This window comes from Stegodyphus dumicola, chromosome 8 (genome assembly GCF_044657685.1).
Source record: "Stegodyphus dumicola isolate Sdum_Otavi_A_Nest chromosome 8, ASM4465768v1".
NCBI classification, from domain to species: Eukaryota; Metazoa; Arthropoda; class Arachnida; order Araneae; family Eresidae; genus Stegodyphus; species Stegodyphus dumicola.
Window position 1 is genome coordinate 104851959 of NC_140775.1, and position 25929 is coordinate 104877887.

Consider the following 25929-nt stretch of genomic DNA (forward strand, 5'->3'; position numbering starts at 1 on the left):
AATAAGTTATCTCATTTCTTCTTTATAATTTGAACTTCTGTCATTCTCATTGTTGTTCTTGCAAATCCTTAGGCCTCAGATCATACATAAATAATTAGAGAAGGTTGTGGTCCGATGCTTGCTAGGGTGAACATTCAGCTGATATGGCAAAATTGCACAGTGAATGGCAGTTGGTATTTGCTTTCACTATCATAGATCATTGTTTGTATTAGGCTGACATAATTTTCAACAGTTAGAAGAGAAAGATTCAACGGGGCCTTAAGTGTGCAAAAGTTTGCCTTTGTTAGTATGACGAAAACAATCATTATGTTGATAAATCCATTTTAAAATCTTGGGATATTCATTTTCTGAATGCATTAAAAGGGGGAAAATTATGTAAATATTTTTTTTAATTTTCAGAATCTGGTTCTAAAGCTGGGTGGGGTGGAATATGCAACGCAATACGGTAATTCTGAAGATCATTGCTCGATGCAGTACAAACTAAACGGTGATAACTTGCATGCTGAAGAAGAAGACACAAATTGCAGTTCCAGATGCATTAAATGCTTTGAGGTCTAGGGAGTAGCAGTGGGCAATACTAAGAGTGAAATTCAAGGTATAGGGAAGTAGGAATGAAAATTGCTTTTATCAGATAACTTAAATGGTTATGTTACTAAGTGTTCTTATTGGAATGTAGGTTTCTTTTAAATAATAATACTATGATAGTTATCAGTAGTTCATTCATGAATATTTTTGATTGGTTATGATCTTATTATAATCACATCCTTCAAAATTAAATTGATTGCTTAATTTCCCCCTTGATTTTCATACTTAGTAAAAAGTTCATATTAGTAAAAAGGAAGAAAAAAGTCTGCAAGTAAACTCCTCTTTCTCCCTCTCTCTCTCTCTATATATAGGTATGTATCTTCGTGTGCAACTAAGCAAACCAAATGTGACTTTTTCTTCTTTAAAAAAATTGTGTAAATAAATAGAATTAAGTTCATTTCAAAGACTTATGACACATGAAATATACATGATCAAAATAAATTAGAAAATTAAGTTCAAATAAATTTTAAGCTAAATTACGTGTTGCAATGTAAGTTGCAATAATTCAGTTGTAATAATTAATACTAACAAAACCAAACATCATATTCCCATTCTGCAAAGTATCAAAATTCTTCTGCAAAACTGAAAAAATGACCAACTGTTTGGCTTATTTGATAACTTTCAAACTCACTCCTTTGTTTGCATTTAGAATTTATAACTTTAATTTTCCACACAAATTTGTTTTTCATTTTAAAAAATTTCACTGGCATAATTTCATTCACTTCAGCATATATTAATAGATGCAGAAGTTTTTGTACCTTACATAATTTTAAATCTTATGTAAACTAACGTAATTAATAACAAAATCAAAACATAGATCAGAAACAGCATAAAATTTAATTAATAATTACTACTAGTGTCACACAAAATACTATGAAATTAATTAATAAAATAAGAATGAGATAAAATATATAGAATTAATATTCCACATGTGTGAAGTTTGGAAGTTTTACATTAAATATTTTTTTTTTTTTTAATTAAGTATTTTTAAAAATGACCCCTTAAAGCATGGGACCTTTCGTAATTAGAAATTGCAAATCCACTTCGCTAGTCTTTTATAACATTGCTTTTCTTTTATTAACAAGAAATATTGCATTCAGTTATTTAATTTAAGATATCAAAAATAATGCTACTGAAAGGCATGAATACTTACTTAAATTTGAAATTAATTTGGTTGACTTAAAATAATATTTAAAAAAATTAATCTTCATATATACGTCTAAAAATCAGACCTTATTAATTTTCTTTTATTTGAACGATATCTGAATTCTGCCTTAGTTTGGACTAGTAAATCATTGGGCAATTAAATGCCAAGCTATAAGAGAACTAATGTAGTTTACAAATGCACTGAATTTTATTTCCGGTATTAACTTTCAAAGAAAGTAAAATTTTCTGCATATTTGCATCATTTGGATTGATAGAATATGGCAAAGCATGCAAAGACTATCAGCCTAAAGGAAAGTATATATTCATGGGCGGTTTTGTAAGGAAAAGTAGCTTGCATTTCCATTTATTCATGTGTGTATATATATATATATATATATATATTTACATTGTTAATGCTAAAATCAATGCTTCATTAAAAATTCATTATTATTTTATTTTTAATACAACATACAGATACAGAATTGTTTTAAATTCCAATAAACAATAATAATTTATTTTTAAGAAAACTTATTTTATGATTTATATATTATATTACATGAATAAGAGAAACATTTCAATTCAGAAGTCAAACAACAAAAATCAGCGTTATATTTACAAAATTTTCACAGGACTAGTTTCGATGGTTTTACAGAATCACCATTTTCAGCTGCAAAACCGCAAATGAACAAGATAGGAAATAATGTTTAGATAAGATAAAAAAGCCTGGACATGCCAAGACAAGCCTGGACATAGGCTTTCTTATCTTATCTAATCATTATTTCCTATCTTGTTCATTTGCGGTTTTGCAGCTGAAGATGGTGGTTCGGTAAAACCATCGAAACTAGTCCTGTGAAAATTTTGTAAATATAACGCTGATTTTTGTTGTTTGACTTCTGAATTGGTATTTATTCGGCGTGTTATTGTGTCTTAATTAAGAGAAACATTTGTCAAGAAATGCATTAAACTTGTATTAGCAGATTCATGCTATCCTAGTAACAAGACTATCATACTTCAAAACTGTATTAAAACTGGGCAAAATAAAATCAACATAAATTCTACATTAAATGTTTAAAAACTTATAAGTATGCATTGGTAGTTATATATACAATATAATATATGTTGTCATTTATAAAATATTAATGAAATGATATTTTTGGAAATAATGAACAAAATTTTAGTTTTGTTTTATAATTAGTTTAACGAATTGTTAGAAAAATATTTTAGGTCATTTCAATTTTTCCCCTGTTGATATTGGTATATTAAAATATATGGAATAATTAAGTTGCATCTAGTTAGTAAAACAAAACATTACGAAAAGTATGATACGGCATATTTTTAATCAATATAATTACTTCATTTTGGAGTTATAATATTTTCGTAAGAAATTAATACGACTGAAAAAAATATTATTACACTAAAGGAATAAACGAGATTCTCGACCGCGTTGTTCAAGTTTTTGTAATTTTACTTCATAACACACTCGTACATAAACATATTAGACTGAATTGTAAACCAGGTATAACTAATTAGATAATCCTAGAAAAAGAATAAACTAAACCCAGTAAGCAAAAAAATATATACATTACATTCAGAATTCTAAATGTTTATATAAACGTTTCTCGCAAGGCCTGCCGAAAAAAAGATGTCAAACGTTCTTTGGTCAGATGATTGGAAAAGAACGCTAAAATGATTAGTTTGGTTTTCAACAACCACATTACCATTTCAATTATATACCACAAACAGTGATTAAATTTTAGAAAAATTAGTTTTAAGTAATAATACGGGCAATTTAAGGCGTAATTTATCGGATGCACAATGACAAAATACTACTATTAGATCTGCATTTGGAATAAATATTTTGCACTCTTTCAACTCATTAGACATTAGGAACACTGATATTAATTAATCGCAAAGCTTAATCGTTTAAATACTTACTCACTACATATAACAGTGCAAAGTGCATGAGAATAATCTGCATAAAATGAACAAAAAATATTTCAAGTAGTAATTGTAAACATTTTCTTACTTACCTGCGCTATACAACCAATATGCATTCAGCCATGTTTTTTTCTGCAACTAGCTTTCAAACACTTTTCTCCTGATTGGCTAATTTCCAGTCAGTCACGTGATTCTTCCGCGCGGCTACTGAAACATTATTTGTAATCAGTATCAGTATCAGTATCAATCTTGCCTTTTAGACAAGAAGAAAGATGATGAGGACTTTGGCGAACACCGTTTCCTCCCATTCGTGAGGGTTAATATTGAAATTAACAACAAACGTTTTTACAAATTTTTTATTAAACATATACAAACATCCATGCCTTCTCCGGGATTCGAACCCGGACCCTTCGGCACGGTAGTCAGCAACGCTAACCATTATACCGGTTGGGCGGCATTATTTGTAATGTTACAAGCAAATCAGCTGTTACCGCTACAGTTTGCTTTCAACCTGTTACCATTACAGGAAATTCTTCTGTAACTTTACAAAACTTTTGCCTGTAAAGAGCGAACTTTTTTTTTTTTTACCGTGTATGGATTATGGGTGGATTATTGATATTTAAAAAAATAAAAATGCATGTTGTTTATTGCAACTTTGTAATCCAAGGTGGTTCTCCATGTTGTAATCAAACAAAAATGTCATTGTTATTATTTTATTTTGGGTTTATTTATTTATTTATTTGTATTTTTCAAGAGCTCATTTCATTTATGTTTTATAGCCTATCTTTGCATATTACACTTCATTTTCGGAATTCACATGGGTCACTCGGTGACCCACGGATTATAGGTTGCTGAGGCCTGGTTTACATATAAACCGTAAGACATATAAGTACCTTCCATTTAAGAAATCTTACTATATTGATTGCAGTAATGAAATAGACTTACTTCTATATCAAAAGCAATTTTGCTAGCAGAAAGCAAGAAGAATAGCATTTGGAGAATGCTTGAATTAGAGTTTTTAACTAAAAACACAGCTTTATTTTATTTCCCTATTTATTGTTCTAATATACTGTAGCTTTTTAAGTGTGTATTGAGAGGAATGACCAAATCAGATAGCTTCTGGGCGCTAAAAGTTCTAGATTCGCCACTGCCTTCGGGGACAATATTCTAAAGAAAACTGGCGCATATTTACGATACACATACAAAAAATTGCGAAACCTTTATGTAGATAGATAACAAAAGCTGACATGAGACAAACTGCCACTGTTTCGTGGCTTCTGTAGGTCATCAGCACAAATTTATATGCAGATGCACATACACTACCCAGGGCTTAATTTCTAAGATTAGAAGTGCCGGAGCCCTATGGAAGACCGTCAGCAGAGAGAAATAAGAATAAATAAATAAATAAAATGACTTTTAAACTCATTAATAAATTTAAAATTAAATAGTTAATTATTATCAAATTAATTATTAGCTATTTAATTAATGTTTATAAATTGTTATTTAATCAATAATTATTATATAATTAATTATATGTTTAATTGATGATTATTAGATAATTAATTATTATTTATTGAAATAATTAAAGATTGAAGTAATTAACTAGATAAAATTAAATTAAATGTAAAGAGATAAATTGCAATTTAACACGCGATTTTCAATATAATTTTATTGTTAAAATAAATTTTTCGAGATAAAATTTCTTCTGAAATTGTTATTCAGTTACATAAAAGAAGTGCCGCAGCGTTCTTAATCAGGGCTGCGGTGCGTTTCGACTAGAATTATGATATATTACAAAAACTAAAGCACCGGAGCAGAGATCCGGTGGGTTCCGGCCCAATTTAAGTTCTGATCGTAGGGGGGTTCTTTTATCATCACAAAAATTAAATAAACTTAAAGTATAGCTGATGAAAATCCCAGGGCGAAACAGAATGAAGGTATGAGTGGTTGAAAACAAAAAATGAGAGGAATCTTGGTGAGAGAGAACGTTTTCTTTGACCGCGGCTCTCTGTTGATATAATTATAGCCATCAAGCAGATGGGTGTCAGGGGTAAATGAATCGGACTCCTAAACGTAAAGGCATGGAGGTAAGGTAGGACTTTCTTACCTCGATGCGTAAAGCTGCTGGTTACAGTCCCCCCCCTCCATTAGTGGATACTGTGGGAAGACGGTGTATAAGACATGCTTGAACAGTTTATCTCAGTATTTCACTCTTATTGTACTCGCTGTCACTTAACGCACATTTAAGAACACAAATTTTCCTTCCTGGGAGGATAACTAACTGTAAGCATCGGTAACAATAAACTAGATACAGTGGCATGGCGAGAAATTTAGACGCTCTTAAACAAACTCCCCCAAATGTATTGCTTTTCTTAAAGGGAAAGGTTTCTTCATGTGAGTGAGGGGACTTTACTTGAACGTCTCATGTTCTCATGAGTTCGTATTTCTAGGGAAATAGAGTATTGCAAGGTCTGCTTATTGTTAAACTAAAACGTTAGGAATTCTAATTTTTTTCCCCTTTAATTTGTGGTTCAGTTTTATAAAAAGAAGTACCGGATTTCATCTTATTTAGGGCTCCGGTGCGCTCCCGCTAAAATTGTAATTTATCTTAAAAATTGAGAAGCACCGGAGCCGGGCTCCGGCGCAATTTAAGCACTGACTCTACCCATTAAAATTGTGATTATGCACGCTTGAGAAAAAGGTTATTTAATAAAGAATTCACTAGTGCATGATTTTTCGGAAACTCAGAATTTAAAATTTTAAAAAGTTAATCACTGCACACGGTAAAAAAAAAAGTTCGCTCTTTACAGGCAAAAGTTTTGTAAAGTTACAGAAGAATTTCCTGTAATGGTAACAGGTTGAAAGCAAACTGTAGCGGTAACAGCTGATTTGCTTGTAACATTACAGATAATGTTTCAGTAGCCGCGCGGAAGAATCACGTGACTGATTGGAAATTAGCCAATCAGAAGAAAAGTGTTTGAAAGCTAGTTGCAGAAAAAAACATGGTTGAATGCATATTGGTTGTATAGCGCAGGTAAGTAAGAAAATGTTTACAATTACTACTTGAAATATTTTTTGTTCATTTTATGCAGATTATTCTCATGCACTTTGCACTGTTATATGTAGTGAATAAGTATTTAAACGTTTAAGCTTTGCGATTAATTAATATCAGTGTTCCTAATGTCTAATGAGTTGAAAGAGTGCAAAATATTTATTCCAAATGCAGATCTAATAGTAGTATTTTGTCATTGTGCATCCGATAAATTACGCCTTAAATTGCCCGTATTATTATTTAAAACTAATTATTCCAAAATTTAATCACTGTTTGTGGTATTTAATTGAAATGGTAATGTGGTTGTTGAAAACAAAACTAATCATGTTAGCGTTCTTTTCCAATCGTCTGACCAAAGAACGTTTGACATCTTTTTCCCGGCAGGCCTTGCGAGAAAGGTTTATATAAACATTTAGAATTCTGAATGTAATGTATATATTTTTTTTGCTTACTAGGTTTAGTTTATTCTTTTTCTAGGATTATCTAATTAGTTATACCTGTGCAAAAAAGAAAGCAAAATGTAAGCCTGTTTGGGGCTTCTATAATTAAGACACAATAACACGCCGAATAAATACTAATTCAGAAGTGACTTCTGAATTAGTATTTATTCGGCGTGTTATTGTGTCTTAGTTATACCTGGTTTATAATTCAGTCTAATATGTTTATGTACGAGTGTGTTATGAAGTAAAATTACAAAAACTTGAACAACGCGTTCGAGAATCTCGTTTATTTCTTTAGTGTAATAATATTTTTTTCAGTGGGTTTAATTTCTTACGAAAATATTATAATTCCAAAATGAAGTAATTATACTGATCTATGATAAACAATGATCTATGATAGTGAAAGCAAATACCAACTGCCATTCACTGTGCAATTTTGCCATATCAGCTGAATGTTCACCCTAGCAAGCATCGGCCCACAACCTTCTCTAATTATTTATGTATGATCTGAGGCCTAAGGATTTGCAAGAACAACAGTGAGAATGACAGAAGTTCAAATTATAAAGAAGAAATGAGATAACTTATTAGATGTTGCAATTACGTGTATTCTTATTGAAAGAGAGGTTTCTTTTAAATAAGTAATATTGTGATAGTAGTAGTTTATCCATGATTACTTTTCATTTGTTATATTCCTACTGTGACTGTGTCCTTTGGAAATTAAATTATTCGTTTAATTTTTCCCTCTTAATTTTCGGAAGATAAAATTAGTAAAAATAAGTGGGAATATGGCATCAAGAGCATAAAGATAGCCCCATTTTCTTGAATCTGTTCACTATTATTGTTTCATCAATGATAGGCCATGCACCCAAAATCCACTAGCAAATCAGTTAGTAAGATGAAAATGACCACTATGCGGACAAAACATTTAGAGTAACTTGTTTTGTGACCGCCTTAAGGAAGACAAAGATTACCTAAATCTTTAAAACATATTCAGAATCCTGTGCTAAAAGAAAGCTAGGGGGAAAATGTTGTCCGAGTCCCAGTGATTCCTTTGGACGAATATGTAATATTGTTTTAGAAATTTAAGGTAATAAATGTAATATTTTTCGAATGCTAAAACAGTTCGAGAAATTTATTCAAGTTCTGAATTCTGAATATAAGTATACTGTATATTATATTTAATAATTACGGTGGCTTCATTTATGAAAATATTTGAATATTGGCTGTTTTTCTACAATGAACCTTCTCTAAGCTAGCTATACGTGATTCCTGAAAATTTTGATCTTTAAATGATAGTGGGCATCCTAGAGAAGTTATGTTTACTAATTAGTTATTTTATGAGGAATGCTGGTTAAATTTAAAAAGTGATTGACTGAGGTAGCTTGTCGTAATGAGACGGTTCACTGTAATCCAATTTTTTAAAGAATTTAAGCTGTTCTTAATTAATTAAGATATTATAAAGAAATATGATTAAAAGTGTTATATAAGCACATGTTTAAAACATCTATTAAAATAATTTTTATAAGCTTTTTAAGAGCATGATTATGATTTTAAAAGAAATGTTTTTTTTTTTTTTCTTTATTTAGGAGACATGGTTTGCAAAGAGGGGAAAAACCATTCATTTTTTCCAAGCAGTCGAAACGAATTTTTATGAAATGTTTATTAAATTATATTATGTTATTTTTAATTAATTCTTTTTTTCAGGTTTTATGTAAAGTTTATGAATTAAGTAATAAATTATTTTTACTTCTGTATTTTAATTAGCATATCATTTGCTTCATAGTGTTTCAAAATAAAATTATAAATTCAATAAACTTCTTAAATAACATGCTGTAATATAGTAAGAGCATAAATTTTGTTTTCTGTTGTCACATGTTTATTTCACAATTTTGAATGCGAATCTCTAAATTTATAATAACTAAGAATACTTTTTTAGTATCACTTTCGAAATGGTAAATATTAAGCTTAGATTTATTACATATTATGTTTGTAAAAAATTATAGGTAAAATTAAAATGCATTAAATTTTAAGCTAAACTGAAGTATTAATTTTAGAAATAAAATTCTTAAAGGCATAATTATATTAAGAATTTTAAGGGAAACAAGGCTTTAAAAATTAAGGTCAGTTGGCAAAGTTTTATGCTTATTCAAAAAGCATGACATTAGGTTTTTAATGAGACTTCTCTGTGTTAATTCAAAGGAAATTATTTGAAGGTAAGTAAAAAAGTTATGCATTATTTCAAACAACAGCAGACTGTTGACAAACACTGAGTGCAGATAAGAATAAAAAGATTAGTTAGACGTTGTAATTCAAGCGTATGAACAAAATTTGAATTCCTTGTAGTAACAAAATGAAGTTCATTGCTATGTTGAATTCTTTAACTTACTGAAAATGTCATTTTTTAGAAGGAGAGAATATATTTTTGAAATATGAAGAACAGCTGTTCTGAGTTCTTCATAGAAATATTTCACAAAATGTCTTTTACTGTAATAATATGATCATATCATCATGCAACACGTTTACTCATATAAGTTAAATCTAAAGCAACATGTGTCTATTTTAGCTAAAATTACTAAAAAGAAAGTTCTAGAACATATCTTATTAACTGACACTAAAACATGCAAATAAAACATACTATGTTTTTCAGCTATTTTACAGGGCAAATATAAGGAGTAGCATATCAATTTGAACTTTTAAATTAATCAAAAGGATAATATGAAAGGCCTTTCAATAATATCACACATAAGTTTCTCTTCATAAAACAAAATTACTCTGCTACAGACTAATGTTACTTTTTGAAAAAAGAACATTGCTGTTGAAAGCACATCTTTTAAATTAATGCTATTCTGAGGTCAAATTGACTAATTTAAAATGCCAAACTATTATGCTTCACTTGCATATATCTGTATAATGATATACACATGCAGATATTGTTTTACTCAAAACATCTTGATTTCAATATATTTTATTATAATAAGCATCATTTTAGACAAAAAAAAAATCTATTACTTTTATACATATCCTTTAGTATTATCTACGAGAAATATATTCTACACACATAATTACTTAATGGGATATTAGAAGGAAATAATCTGAAACCTTTACAGATACAACCATTGGAATTTTACGTAAGAAAAGTATCTTCTACTCACATAATAACTTGCTATAATAATACAAGCAAATAACCTGTAACGGTTACAGATATATATGTTGAGATTTTACATGAGAAATACATGTTCTTTTTACATAATTATTTGCTGTAATATTACACGCAAACAATCTGTAACCATTACAGATATATCATTTGGGATTTTACATGAGAAAAACATGTTCTTTTTACATAATTATTTGCTGTAATATTACACGCAAATAATCTGTAACCATTACAGATATATCGTTTGGGAATTTACATGAGAAAAATATGTTCTACTTACATAACTATATGCTGTGATATTACAAGAAAAAGATCTGTAACCATTACAGGCAAAACTCTTGTAATGTTACAAAGAAAATGTAATGTTACTCAAATAACCCATGGCATTCCAGTTTCCATGAGTTTTCTTAGTAACCTTACAGATTTTTTTTTTACAGTGCATAACTATACCAAAATCAATCATTCGGATTTGGTTTACCCTAGGAATTCACATTTAGCACAAAGTCTGTTTGAAAAATATCCTCCACATTCGGAATTGATGCAATGAGCGAGCATTGCGGTCGAAAAGAAGTTACAAAAATTTGCGTCTGCATTTTTTAATGCAATGAAATTTCTAACGTTGCTACTCCCTCTGGCACACAGTCAGTCTTTTATAAAACCAGCTAAATGGACTTATCTAGTCAAATTTTTCAAGTCATATTTTCCTATCAGTTTAATTTGATATAAGTAATGAAAACATTCGCATTTATTTGTATAGGTTTACAAAAAAGACGCAGAAGCTGAACAAGGAGACTATTCATGTGATAAAAGCAGCCAACAAACTCGCACCTTAAACCCTTTTCTCATCACTGTTGTCATGTCACCAAATCAACCGTATATTGTACACATACTAGCACGAGATGAGAGATGGCTAAAATAAAATATGATTTCACTTTTTTTAATTTTATTTATTTATTTATTTTTTTAAGATTAAAATTTTTTAAGGCCTAAAAGCGCAGAGTTGCGTTTGGTGGACGCATTGGGTTCGCTTTGAATCCCTGCTGAGTCAAACAAGTACGTGAAACCATCTTATTCCGAAACAAAAAACAAGCACGATTTTATTTACTACATTTTATTTATACTGCCTTTCGCTAAAAATCTCAAACGTCTTGCTTTTCAAGTATTTCACGTGAAACTGTCTTCAAGCAAAGACGGATTTTTGGAAAAGATCTCATAAAAACAATATGAGGAAGTTAAAATTCCGCTAAACACTCCGAAAATTAAAACCCTACAAATAGTTATTCAGGAAAATACTTTGTTCTACTGAAAATCCTTCTCATGAATAAGGCTAAGCGAAGATTCAGCCTCGAAAGTTTAACAACATTTTAAAAAGGATCATCTTCATCATAAGGTATCAAATTGAAAGCTTTGTCTTTTCAAGCTACAGGCTAGATTCGCTCCATTACCCACTTCTCCGTCTTGACTTCCGTCCTTAATGTTTTAAAAAGGAAAGCGTTCTGTCTTTTTGGGGGTAGAAAACAAAAATAAAATGCTGCTTTAACTTATAGCATGATTTTCATCCTTTGAACATAAATAATAACCGCTTTGCAAAGAACAAAAAAGTTTGTTAATCTTTTCTGCTTCCTAGGGAAACAACTTTGAAAGTAAATAATCTGACAGTTCTAACGCAGACAACTCTGTTATGTTTAAAAGAGACAGAGAGAGATTTGTTGTGCAAATTTAGAGATAATTTATCCACCCTTTTCCTTTAAAATTTGAAGGGAAAAAAAATAAAGGGGAATATATATATAAAAATCTGAAAGCTTTCAGATTTTACATTACGCCGAAAGAGGCTTTTTTTAACGTTTTGTGTGTTACCTTTATTTACTAAATATCATGTTCTTCGCACTATTCGTAACTAATCACCATAAAATTCATATCATAACATTACCATAAAATTCAGTTCAACAGCAATATCGCAAAATAGTTTTAAAATGACCATAACTTTAGAATTTCAGATACACAGTCTCGTGAGCTGGAGATAAAAATGCTTTTTTCCGTACAGAGTTGCCATTGCTCGCTTTGAAATCATGAAATTCAAGATTCGGGCTTCCAAATGCTCATGTTCGGTTGGAGGACTACGATTAGAAATCTGTTGGCTCTAGTTTTCTCCCTTGTTTTTTCACAATACGAGAAACATTCATACATTCATGTACATTCTTCATTATTTAGTTTCTTTAAATATAATACATGACGATAATATTTGGTGGCTAACATTTTGAAAAGTGAAACGACACAAAATGCCGTTTGGGCTAGTAAAGTGTCCAAAGAGGATTTTATTATCATTATTATTATACTAAAAATTTCCTGTTGAAACTATATACTATCAAGCCATTAATATATAAATAATTTCTCTTATGCAAGTCTTAAAGTTTGAGAGCTGCTCCTATTAGACATGGCCAAATTGCAGCTCTTTGGCCACTTTTGTTTTACAGATAAAATTTCAAACTCATGGTATGACACTTATTTCTAACAATAAGTAATTTTATATCTTTAGTTATTGATTGTTGAAATAAAAAGGCTGATGTTGTTACGTAGGAAAAAAAATTAATAAAAATTACTTTTTCATTAACTTTTAAACTGCTGTCTTACTTAACTAACTCTTTCTGGTGCCGCGACAGAGGGAGAAATAAAAAAAAAAAAAAAAAAAAAAAAAAAAAAAAAAAAACTAAACACTCAGATAATCAAAATTCGTATCCTAACTCTTGGTGAAAACCAAACTACTTTAAGTTACACAAAATTCACGTAAAACAATCAACTCTGAAAAATAATAAAGTTTATCAGATCAACTCTCATATCTTTAATTCAAAGAAAATATCCTCCCTAGTGTTTTGTTAGAAGCAAAGATTACTTAATCAAAACAAAATGTTGAAATGCATTTCCGCAACAATTTCGTCAATCTGCTACCTCTCACTAAAATAAAACTAGGCCCACTAACTTCGCTAAAACACATATATTTCAATACAACTCAAGAGATAGTCCTAAAGCACATTACATTTAAAATACAACTGAGAACTCTTCAAAACACCGGGTAATAATAAATCTCACACTAAAGAAAATCTATAAACCAGTTCAATTAAATTAAGTAAGCCGATCGTATAGTCACAAAACACTAAAAATTGATTTTTCTACGACCGCAATAAGATTTACCCAGGTTCGAATTGAAATACCATGTTTTCCGAAAGGATCACATGGGTGACCTACACTAGACCACAAAATAAAGCTCAAATAAAACATACAAATAATTAAATCAATAAACACATTTATTTAATATTCCAAACATTATAATTTAAAATAGCTGGCCAGACTAACCCTACAAAACATAATCTTAAAATTTACTCATTATTTCACATTGCATCGCTTATCTCTCATTAGAAGTATGAATACTACTAATCATTAATTAATAATTCACATTTAGATGGAACATTTTATCTTCTGAGATTTTGTAAACAATTAAATTACTTGCTAATATACTCAAATTACAATTACTTCAGTGAAAATTTCTTTTCAGAAATATTTGTTTTAAGGCATATCGAAATTAAATAAACATGAACGTTAAACAAGAGGAGGAAAAAAAAAACCCACCTTCACTCCCTCTAATTTAGACAAAACACTAGTAAAAACAAAACGAGAGGAAACAAAAATTCACTCACGGAATCCACGTGCACCAGTCATAGGGATTCAGGGAGCTGCTGAAATCCAATCACAAATCGTCGAAACAATAACAGCCCAAAACTTCATCATTGTCAGGAAAACCGATACTGAAGTCTGCTCAAGGCACAGCAGGAATTTTCTAATAGTTTCAGCACTATACGCTGTCTAGTAGCATTTTAACTCTGAAATCAGCCTTCCCTTTTAATTTGAAGTTCCTCTGAAGATAACTGCAGGAGAAGGACAATCGGAGACAACAGACCACGTCAGACATTCGGAGATAACTACTCTACTTCCATATTGTCCAAAGAAATGCGGAATTTCAGCGTGAGCAATTCGGACTCAAATGTTCCACAAGTAAAAAAATATCAGTGACGAATTTTTCAAACAAAAGTTGCCGGTCAAGGATAACACCGGATGTATCCCCAGATTTTCCGTCATTTTTGCCGATGCCTATCCGAAGGGAGCCCACGACGAGCTCGGACCGGTTTCCGCAGCCAGAAACAAGGAGACGCGGTAATATCCTTTAACAGCAACCCACGGTTGACCCCCCCAAAGGGGCCGCCGCATTTTTTCTCTGCTCCCTCTCAGAAGAGTTGGTCAAGTCTAACTCCAAAAAATCTCACAAAATTCTCTGCTACCTGCCTCTCGTGCAACGGCTTAAGAAACCTCGGTTGGCACTCACAATCCTCTAAAATCACTATTGGCTCAAAACAATACTAAAATTAAAAATTAGCCAATCTTAAACAAAACTTGAACTCCCTTTAGCCAACTCGAAGATACTCAATAAACAACGACCAAAATTCAAAGAAATTTCAGAACTCTTTCAAGACGACAAACCCTTCTTTCCCGCGCAACAGAGAAAGGTTTCCAACCCATTAACACTGTCAAATCGCCGCCCCGTAGAACTATTCGCCTCGTTCAACTCCCCAGGGGAAGGAAACGCAGCTAGCCGCAAACTGACCGCTCCATGTGAAACGGAAGTAACAACCCTCGTTGTTTAGCTGTATCAACTTTCCTACTAACTTAAAAGAACTTTGCCGTAAATGAATAAAAAGTTTAAACAAAACTATATATTAAACATTAATTCTTAAATAAGAACATTACAAATTCCTTATTCACAGTAAATTAGTATAATCACTAAAAATTCCCTATTCACAGTTGTAAGGATTATGTTAATTTTATTAATAGTTAAATTTTAAGTTCACAGAGTTGCGAAGCTTGAGCCCAGGTTTGAAGGGCCGTACATGGTGGAAAGAATAAGAGAAGCCCCGTTTTATTTAAAGACCGAAAATGGCCAACAACTGGTTGCAAATATTGATCAACTCAAACCATACTACAGCCGTAATGATTTTAAAGTTTTGCAGGATTTATTACAGGATCCTGGAAGTGAGGAGAGACGTCCCCCAACACAAAAAAGGAAACAGAGCTAGCAAATTTCGACCAGGGGAATCCATTCCAGTAATGCTACAAGCGCACGGAAAAGGAGGAAGTTAGCACCGACAGATCAACGAGTCAGAGCTGAGGATTCTGCGAAAACTCCAGTTCCACCGACCAGGAGAGGGAGGCCTACTGACAAGGTTCCAGTAAAGAAGGGAATTCAACGACGGGTGGAAACTAGACGTAAACCACAGTTTCCAGCAGCAACAACTACAAGGGAGGCCTGAGGAGGACCAGGATGGAGAACGAAAAGCCAGAAAAGATCCGTGGAGACAACCATGCCTGACCAAGAAGTTAGAAAGTTCAAGAGAAGATTCAAAGACCCTGAATGATGGATATCCCCACTGGAGCTAAAAAGGAAATTGGCATTCCAGAATATGCAACCCTCCCGCAAGAGTCCCAGATTCCTAGACAAGGGGCAGAAAAGAAAATGGTCGGCAGTGAACGGCGCGGAACATCAAAGTTCGAGAAGAAGGTTGGAGGTCATCAGGTTCCCGACGTTTGAGCAATTCTGCCACATCAGAATGCAGGAATAAAGAAAAAGATAAGTGAAAATTTCTTTGCTTATTTTTCTTTGAAGTTCAAATTATATCATCCTGTTCAAAGTTGCTAAAGATGTTTAGAAAAGTTAAATCGCAGATAGCGAAAGATTGATTGTAAATGTTCGTAATCATAGATTTTTATGTTAGCAGTTTGGTTAGAAGCTACTAGCGTTAAATACTTTTGTTAAAAACTCGCAAGTTGCGAGAAGTAAATTGTGAACAAGTTTAGTCGGAAGACTCTTAGAATACTAAAATCTGTTAACGTAAAGTTAAGATTTCGTGGAAAGATGGTAAATTGTAATTAAGCACCTATGACTGTTGATGTAAAGTGAATTCAAAAGTGATGTGTAACTATTTAAATGTTCATGTTTATGTAGAAATGTTCAATCTTTGCACTGAAATATCGTAAGTTAAAATTGTACAAAAGATAAAGATGGCCAAGGTGTATTTGAATTGTGAAAGAATTGAATGTTCAGTATATATGTATGTTTAATGTTAGGCTCTCCAGTTAACACTTTTAAAAGTAAAATATAAGCTTTCGCTTACTACATTAGGAAAGAGTTTTTGTGTAGGGAGTCTTGTAAGGTCTAGAGTGTCGAGTTTAACAAAATTAGATGTTGTGTAGAAGTAGTTCTGTTCGCGGTAACACATAAAAGAGCCTAAGTACATTTCAGTACATTTGCTGGAGAGCATGGGGGAAATAAAACTGTAGTATGAATGAAAGTGCATGAAGGCCAAAATGAGGAATTAAAAGCGTAATTGCAGGATTTATAGAAAAGCTTTGTAAAATTCCTTACTAATGACATTTCCTTCCAGATATGGAAGGATCAAGACCTGACTTAGTTGTAGCTGAATAAAGTGTCCATTCACGAAGATGTATGTCCAGAACAGAAGAACTGTTGTAAAATTTTATTTTTCTTAGCTTTAGTCTAGCTTTTAGAATTGTTGTAAAGTTGGCCCTAAAATCAGAACTTTAAAGTGACTTAGGTAATTCAAAAGTTTGAAGTTTGTAGTTAACGTAAAAAGTTTTTCAGACTTTAAAGTCTTAAACAAGGTTGTTTTGAGACCTTATTTTTCGAGTATTTAAAGTCTGGTCAGACACTATGTAAGGATTATGTTAATTTTATTAACAGTTAAATTTTAAGTTAAAGTTCCTTTCCTGTCAAATTCTTAACTTCAACTTACTACTTCCGGCCAGAACGTAGTTTTGGAATCACGTCTGAATACATAATGAGGAAGAGCGGTATTTAACTGCGAAGTTCTTTGGTCTTAGCGAGAGAGAATCAGAGTTTCTGATTTACGCACGTCTGCCTTTTGGCCACTCTCTCTCTCAAAGCTGTTATTACGCTCAGCCGTACTCAGGCCTTTGATAGCTTTGCAGTCATCTGGTGTTTAAGGGACCAATTGCATTAGAAACTTGATAGCTTCGGCTATATTTCTTTAGTTAATCTTAGTTTTACATTAATTCTTAGTCTCTTAAGTTCAAGCCCAAGTGTTGGCTTTTATTGTACACTCCAAGATGGAGCTTTGTTAAATCTCATTGAAATAATAAAGGGTTAGTTACCCTTCCATCTTGTTGTTTCTTGTCACACGAATTTAAACAATTATTTGATAACTAGTTCTTAAGATTTGTCATTTTCTACAGTAACTGAGATTTACACAGTGAAAATCTTACACAGTAAAATAATACATAATAATTGTACACAACAATTTTATAACAATGTGGACGCCACGACTTCCTTGTACTGTCTATTAAATTACACACATTCTTTGCTGCATTTCATTTAAGCTTATTTTCTTAAATTTCATTAGATATATGTTTTTCATTCAGTTAATTCAGTTCTAACTTCGCGGCAAGGCAAAAATACATAAAAACTGAAAATATCTTCATTAAAAATTGTAAAATATAAAAAAATTTAAAACACGAAATACAGTTAAAAAGAGTAAAATAATAATAATTTTACATTTAAAATTTAGAGATTTTAGGCAAAAACAAGAAATTCGGCCAGCGGGTAGGAATGTAGATTTCTCGGTGCACAAAATTGAAAGCTTACTTTTGGTCCCATTCGAAAAAAAGATAATGAATTTGGTGCACAGACTCAATTCACTATTCTACTAACAGGTTCAAATGTAAACAAATGGCAACCTCATTAGGCTTAGTAGCACTTAAACAACTTTTAAATTTTTTATAATTATACAACTATTGCATGTAGATTAAATAAAGGCATAAAAACCTTAACCGGAACATAAGAACAACCTAATTTAATCACTTTTAAAGCAAAAAAGCACTATTTAACAACAAATTTAAAAAAAAAAAAAAAAAAGCTCACCAAACTGAATAACTAAATGGGTATATATATACGGTTGGTGAGGCAGACTGCTACAAAGAAAGGGAGGTGCACAACTACATGTTATAGCACTCCCATATATACAAATATATGGGATTATAATATTATCTTAAATTAGGGGTCTTCAACCTTTCTCACCCGAGAGCCACATCAATAAACTTGCAACGATCCGTGGGCCACATGTCTGTCAAAAAATAGTGTAGTCAGAAAATTTATATGAAAAAGGAGGTTTGTTTTGAAAGACTACAATTGATTCTAACGAAAGAGATGGTGTTACACATTTGTATATATATATACATTGGTTCCAAAAAGTCAAATGAAAATTGAATTAAAATCTTTTGCAGCATTTTTAACTATAAATATATATATATATATATATAAAGATGATTGTACAGAACGATGTTGCAAAATGCATTTACAATTAAAAAAAAAAAAAAAAAAAAAAAAAAAAAAAAAACTTGTATTACTGATGGAAGATTGTAGTTACTTTAGTTTTAATGTGAAATTTGACATTGTTTTTGCTTGATTAAAGTTTCAATATCTGGATTAATTTGCTTTGTTGCAATTCCTAAAGTTTCCTCCAAATGTATGTCTGTCAGCCATGTTCTTGTTTTTGGTTTTAGGATTTTCATTTTGCTAAAACATTGTTTACATATGCAGGTACTGCCAAAGTTAGAAAACATGAAAAGTGCATGTTTATGAATTCCTGGATACTTGTCTTTGGTCACGTACTTCGAATAAAAATCAATCAATGTAGGACTTTAAAAAAAACTTGCATTTTACTGCAGAGTCGAACTGTAAATCTATAAATTCTAATTGAAGTTCAGGTGGAACACTTGAACTTCAATTAGAATCTACATCTACTGAAAATGGCGACATTCTCATGAACATTTCATTTTCCCAAAAATAGGAAAATCTAGTTTTGAATCCCTCTTTCAACTTTGAAATGCATTACGAACAAGTAGATCTTTTTCTAGTAAGCAGTAGTACCTGCAAAATCGACAAGAAATGCAAAGTCTCTCAACCATTTCTAATCACTGAACTCATGAATACATTTCTCTTTAGATTCCATAAATTGTTGAACTTCGCTCTTCAAAGCAAACTGGCGCTGAAGCCTCTTTTCTCGGCTCAAACAACGTTACTTCCGCATTATACACAATGTCACCATATTCAACTTCCAAATCACTCAAGAACTTTTGAAATTGCCTATGTTTAAGTCCTTTAGATGAATGAAATTAACCATTTTTACAACAGAGATAAGAATCTACCCTTTTTATGGAGTTGAGATTTTATGTGTAGTCAAATTTTTAATTTTTAAAATTACATAAGATAAAGTGAAATTTTTGAGAAACTCGTCATTTTTAGAAAATTTTATCTCAAATAATATAAGACATATCAAAAAATGCTTTAAGTTTCAAGAATAAGAGAAAATATTTTTTTAAATCTTCATTTTTTCTTCAAATTGAAATGTGGGGCCAATAAAATGCCTTTAGCGGGCCACTGGTTGAAGACCCCTACCTTAAATGCAACTGTAGAATTAGTTTATTTTTATTCAATTCTCATAAATCATATAAAAACAAGGAATATTGACCAAGATTGATCTAAGATTGCCCAAGCAATGGACTAAATGCACAGATAAATAGCATTTAATTATTAACTTTAAATTTCATTAAACTATTAAAAAAAGTGTGAACAATTACATTATAAAGTGTGAAAAATTACATTACATTATACCATATTACTTGACAAATCTCCTCCCCCTTTCCCAAGCTGAAGAGAAGCACTTCATCCTAAGTGAACATAAGAAAATTTATTTTCACACATATGCTTCAAAAAAAGGTCTGTTCATTAAAACTGTGTTTTTAATTTTTAAGCTGAAAATGCTCACAGAATTTATCACAAGTATCATTTTAACCACTGATATCAAACTTAGAATTACAATTTTTGAAAGGGACTCAGCAGATTTATTTATTCAAAAATTAATATAAAGATTTTACATAAATAAAATATGCTTCATTAATCTGAACTAATTATAGATTAAGAAAATGCATATGTAGTTTTCAATGAAATTTCAAAAGGTTTGTTGAAACAAATGACCATTTGCAAAATTTTTCATGACTTGAATAAACAAATTTATTTTGCACATCTATGATTATTTGCAATATTGAAATATAATAAAAGTACTATTAAATATAACATTAAATATGTACAATTAATATGCTGTTCAATATCACAGTTAGTATAAATTCACATGTGTTCAACATATAACTTAACATTAATCTCTTACTCAAGTCATACAAATTTTGATTATTGTAATGATGACCAACAATTACAGCAAGGATCATTTAAATTTAAATTGCATGAGCTGACTTTTTCCATAAGATTGATCTCTAATTAAACAGGATTCAAAACACAACTTTTGCTCCATCCTAATGCACTTTTTTTCTACATGTTTTTGAATTTCACCACCAAAAACTAATGGACAGACTGGTGCTAAGTGAACGAACATAATGCCAACATCCAGGGGGTATATACAACAGATCTCCTTCTCTCAAGATACATTCTAGATAAGGAGCTTTGGGAAACAAAGGAAAAGCTTCTAAATCAGGATTCTCAACATCAACCTGAAAAGGAGATATGAGTATTACAAGATAAAAGATTAAAAATTGAAAATAAGCAAAATGTTTTTCATGCAATAGAAATACGAATCAAAACTAAAAGCAGGAAATTTTTTTTAAAATGTATGATCTCATGTGTCACAAAAGATAGACCTTGCACTAATAAAAGATTGAATATACACTGATTGGTTTAATTCAACATACCTGACTAGTATTACTCAACCATGAATTTGTTCTTGGATAGAGAAAATCAGTTGCTTCTTTGGGATACAATCTGATATACTTTTCTCCAATTACCTATTAACAAGATATATAATACATATTTAAGGTATAGTATAACAATGCAGTCTTCAACTGTGTAATGAAAGATGGTGCTTTATTTCAAGTATTAAATATAAGGAGTATTGTAAAAGTAAATAAAATTTATATACATTCATAGATAGTATACCTGTATAAAACTTTTCCTGAATATGAATAAACATTGCAGTAATACAGAATTCACTACTATATGTAACTTCTTAAAACATTATACCATTTTAGGCATTCAACAAAATTCTGTTTATGTCATTACTGCAGTCAGTCACATTTATTTAAGATGGCCAGATTTTGTAGTTCGAAATTCGGGACACTATATATTTAATTTTTTTAATATTTTTTTTAACAAATAAATTATTTCATTATTATTGTGTTGGAAGTGGTATGTAGGTAATATATATGCATATACATAAATCAAAATAAGTAATTTTTGTTTTATTTTTTAATAGTGATATATAATATTTTTAACAAGAATAAATCAAAATGCAGTATTCATTGTTAAACAAAGTAATACATTTATAAACCTTCTAAATTATTTTGATAAAGTAGCCTTATATTTCTCTGAAGCATGACTATTTCTTAGAATACTGTTACGAAATGTATAGGCCTGGTAAGATAGCTTCCCCGCAAAGCAGTTTGAGGGTTGCCATAAAATGGCAAGGGAAGGCATGGTTGCCACATTTGGCGACAAAATTGGCAATTTATCATGGACGGTTGAAGAACCTTCTGGAATGAATTCTTACCGGTTTAGCATAGAATGTTCTTGAACACCAGTCAAAAGCAATATAAACCCTGCTGGTACACGGAGAGTTAGTTATGTGTTAGAGTATGTGCCTCGCATAGAGTGCGAGAGTGTGTGCCTCGTCTAGAGTGCGAGATAGTTAGTATCGAGAGTGTGCTTCATCGAGAGGGCGAGTCAGAGTATCTCGTCGAGAGGACAGTTGACAGCCGGCCAGCGAGTGCTGAGTGGGTTGTTGAGTTCACCGAAGAAGTCTCTTGGTGTATCGCGGCTAGTGCATTGTCGAGAAAGCGTGTTGAACTCCGTGAACAACTGAACCGAAGACTAGGGAGCTGTGCTCTGTGTATCATCGAGTGCATCGCAAGTTGTAGCGTGGAGAGTCTCGAGAGTACGTGGAGTTCCGAGAACAACCAAGCAGAGTCGGGAGCTGTACTCTAGTGCTTTGCCGTGAAGCTGTCTCCACCATGATAGCCTGATAACCTGGAGGCTGTGTCACTGATCGTGTCAGCGTGTTTATAGTAGTTCATTGACGACTGTAAAAACATGTTTTGGAGCTGTCCTGACAATACTGACTAATAAAGTGTGTTTCAATACTTTATCAAGTGTCATCGTTATTCACTCCAAATCTACGAACCACGTACAAACGTGAAGGAAAAGAAAAATGTAACAATATCTTTTTCTTTGATCTTCTTAAGGTTCCTGCAATTTTCATCAAACTTTATTTTGATGATAAATATACCCTTCAAAATGTCCACTTTAAGCTGTACCTTATCACTAGTCCAAAAACTGTTCATAATACTAAATACTCGCTCAGCTGCAGCATTAGTGCAAGGAAAACAAAAGAAAAACTCTGGCCATTTTAAAACATTTGAGCAGGAATCTGGTTCTTATTAAAATATGTAGTTATTTCCATCCACCTCTGAGCTGGGCACATCTTATTTTTTCTTCTGTGATATATTGTTTAAGGCAAGCATACTCCTCAGACATATCAATTTCCAATAGTTTATGATTTGGTATTATTTTATTAATTAACAAAAAGGCTGTTTCAGCTTGACTCCAAGAAAAAATTTGATTTATTGCGATTCAGTGTTTACAATTTCCGTGAATGGATTTTGTCATTTCCATCTCCTGAAATATTTTTTTTTGTCTGTTTCTCCAAATAACTAAGAGCAGTCTGATAAAATGAAACAATAGCTTCTCAAAATTCAATAATTTTATTTCATGATACATCTCCATTCAAGTTTTTCTAGAGTTTTTTTTTAACATTTATTGGAATAAAGTTGTCCTCTGTCTTGCTCATCTTGCTCATTTACTGAAGCTTTAAGATCGACTACTGAAACAATTACATCAAATGCACATGTAGTCTGATTTTCAATTATTGTGATAATTTTATGTACTGAAGCCTAAGTGTTAATAAAACGTTACCAAGCTTCTGCCACTAGATATACAAACAATTTTGAAATAAGCTTGAGACACTTTGTTTGAAATTGAAAATAAACCTTAAGTGGTAAAAACATTTGGAGTACTCTTTTAATGGCAAAAAGTAACAATAAGCATCTTGTTTGTGAATACTCCAGGATCACTGAAAAATTGGCTTCTACGAAGTTGCAGAAATTTTTCAATGTTTCTACTCTAAGAGTACAGTATTTAAAATATATCTTAGAAATAATCATGTATATCAAATAGCAAAATAGCAAAACACAGCTGATGTTCTTAAAGTGTTACATTGGACTCCAATTAAACTATTGTTACAGTTTCATTTCAGTTTAAAAAAACATTATTTTCTCCACAAAGCTTCTCCAAAGTTAGAATTCGTATTATCAGCACAAAGACCATTCTTTAAAATTATTTTCTTCACAACAGGTAGTTAGGCAGTTAAATAGTTGCTGCAATATCAGATATTTCCCCAGATAAGAATTTAAATTTAAAAAACTTTACTGTAGCTCCTTAATCTAATTTAGTGTAAATCTAACAAAGTACTGGAAAAAGTTATATTTCCTTGTGATTGGATGCATCAGTTATGACTGAAACAAAATGAACAGTTTTCCAAATCATTAAGCAAAACTCTTAAGTCATAAAAACATTTAGTATTATTGCTTTGGCCTTGGTTTGCACAAATTTAAATTTAGGCTGAAATGCCACTTGGAGCGGCTTGGACTTACAATCCATACACCTAAAACTATGGTTGTGGCAAATAGTATGGTATGCAAAAGTACTTTCTACAGCAGCTAATTCTTCTTTATGACGCAGTTTTCTCCTACTTGAAGAAATTCTTTAAAGATGAGGTAGACGCAGCAGTACAGTTTGACATTTTATGTTTATCAACTTTAATATCTGTACGTCCACCATGATAATTTTGAAGATGTTCACAGCAAAGTATTGCACCATACACAAGAATCGCTTACAGTTTTTTCAATAAACGGGTATTCCTTCTGTAGGTCTTTGTTGAATGTACACTTTGGGGGATGGATGAAACCCATTACTAAAAAAATCAATTATAAAAATGAATTAAACAGTAGTAAAACATATCCTTAAATTGTATGTAATGCATCATTCATAAATAAAAAATATATGTCATTGTCAGACGAGAAACATTAATGTTTTGGCAGATTTAAAAAAAAAAAATTTTAATCCTTATGTAAAATCAAAATGATGATGGAGTAAAAATTTTACAACCCAAACATGACAAAAGAAAGATGATTTAAATGCTTATATCTAAAAGAAATTTCAGCAAATGATAAAATAATTATTTTAATGTGTAAGAGGATGATACACACTAACATATGTAATTCACCATTGATAATTAAAAAATATATGTATATATTATAAATTTAAATCACAATCGAATTAATAAATCAATTAAAAATTGCACTGCTGTCTGTAAGTGAAAGTCTAAACTGCAACTGTGAGCAAAAACTCCAAGTATGCTGGTGGGTTGAGGAGAGAAATACTGGAATCAGAAATAGAACTCCTCCACTACAGTTTTTCTGAGGTCAACACGAATCCTCCATTTATGCGGCCAGTATGGCATGTGTCTCTTAACTTACGCTTGTATTCTCAATTTGCAATCTATACTATTTAATAAATATATGCATTTAAACTTTTACATTCTCACATTATTGTTTTTCAGGGCAAATGCTATAAATTCGGGACCAATAAACAAGCTGTAAAAAATCGGTAGAGGGTCTGAAAATTCCGGACTCTCCTGGGAAATTCGGGGCTTATGGTCACCTTAATTTATTTCAGAGCTGAAATTCAGTGCATGTAATATTTATTTTAAATTTCATATACCTTAAGTGATAAACTTTTCAAAAAAATATTTTTAAGTGCAAACTAGGAAGTAAAATCATTCAATTCAAAACTAGGATTAAAAGTTATTGATGAAGATGCCACCAAATAGTTTCTCATAAAAGAAGTTGACTTAAAAGTATGACAGATGTTGATTAATTCAATTAAGTTCAAACTGTTTTCGGAAACAAAGTGGTCAACAAAAAAGTATCTAAAATTTATCAAATTAATGTCTTAACAAGCCCTAAGTATTTTTGGAATTATAGATATAATTTAAATGTTTCAGGATATTTTTTCCCTTTTACATTATAAATAAAATTTGCTTTCTATATTTATTTATTTACAAAATGCCATCAGATTAAATATAGGACAAGTCTTTTTCTAAATTTTCTTTCTTAATAATATTATTCACTACATATCTTTGTAATTCATTCACAATTTTATTAATATAACTGAATTTTAAAAAATGATATACTATATTCCTACTCTGGTATTGTTCTTTGACAGATTACAAAAGCCTGAAATAGGATCAATTTGTTATGCAAATCAATGATTGCCCTTACATCAATAACTCATCTCTAAAATAAGCAATTCCAAGAATAGAACATCTAGAACCATGGATGGATGCCTTAGA

The 25929-nt window shown here is 31.1% G+C and overlaps 1 protein-coding gene across 4 annotated transcripts in view; it reads right to left on the bottom strand.

Moving 5' to 3' along the window:
* Positions 1-13599: 13599 nt before the first annotated feature.
* JMJD5 (Jumonji domain containing 5) overlaps positions 13600-25929 on the bottom strand; it is a 59286-nt gene continuing 46956 nt past the window's right edge. For all 4 annotated transcript variants that reach the window (XM_035358599.2, XM_035358598.2, XM_035358600.2 and 1 more), the window contains 2 exons: positions 21158-21250; positions 13600-20959 (listed from right to left, as the gene is read on the bottom strand). In XM_035358599.2, coding sequence (XP_035214490.1) covers positions 20798-20959; positions 21158-21250 — 255 coding nt within the window. In that variant the 3' untranslated portion in view covers positions 13600-20797. The remainder of the gene's footprint in view (positions 20960-21157; positions 21251-25929) is intronic.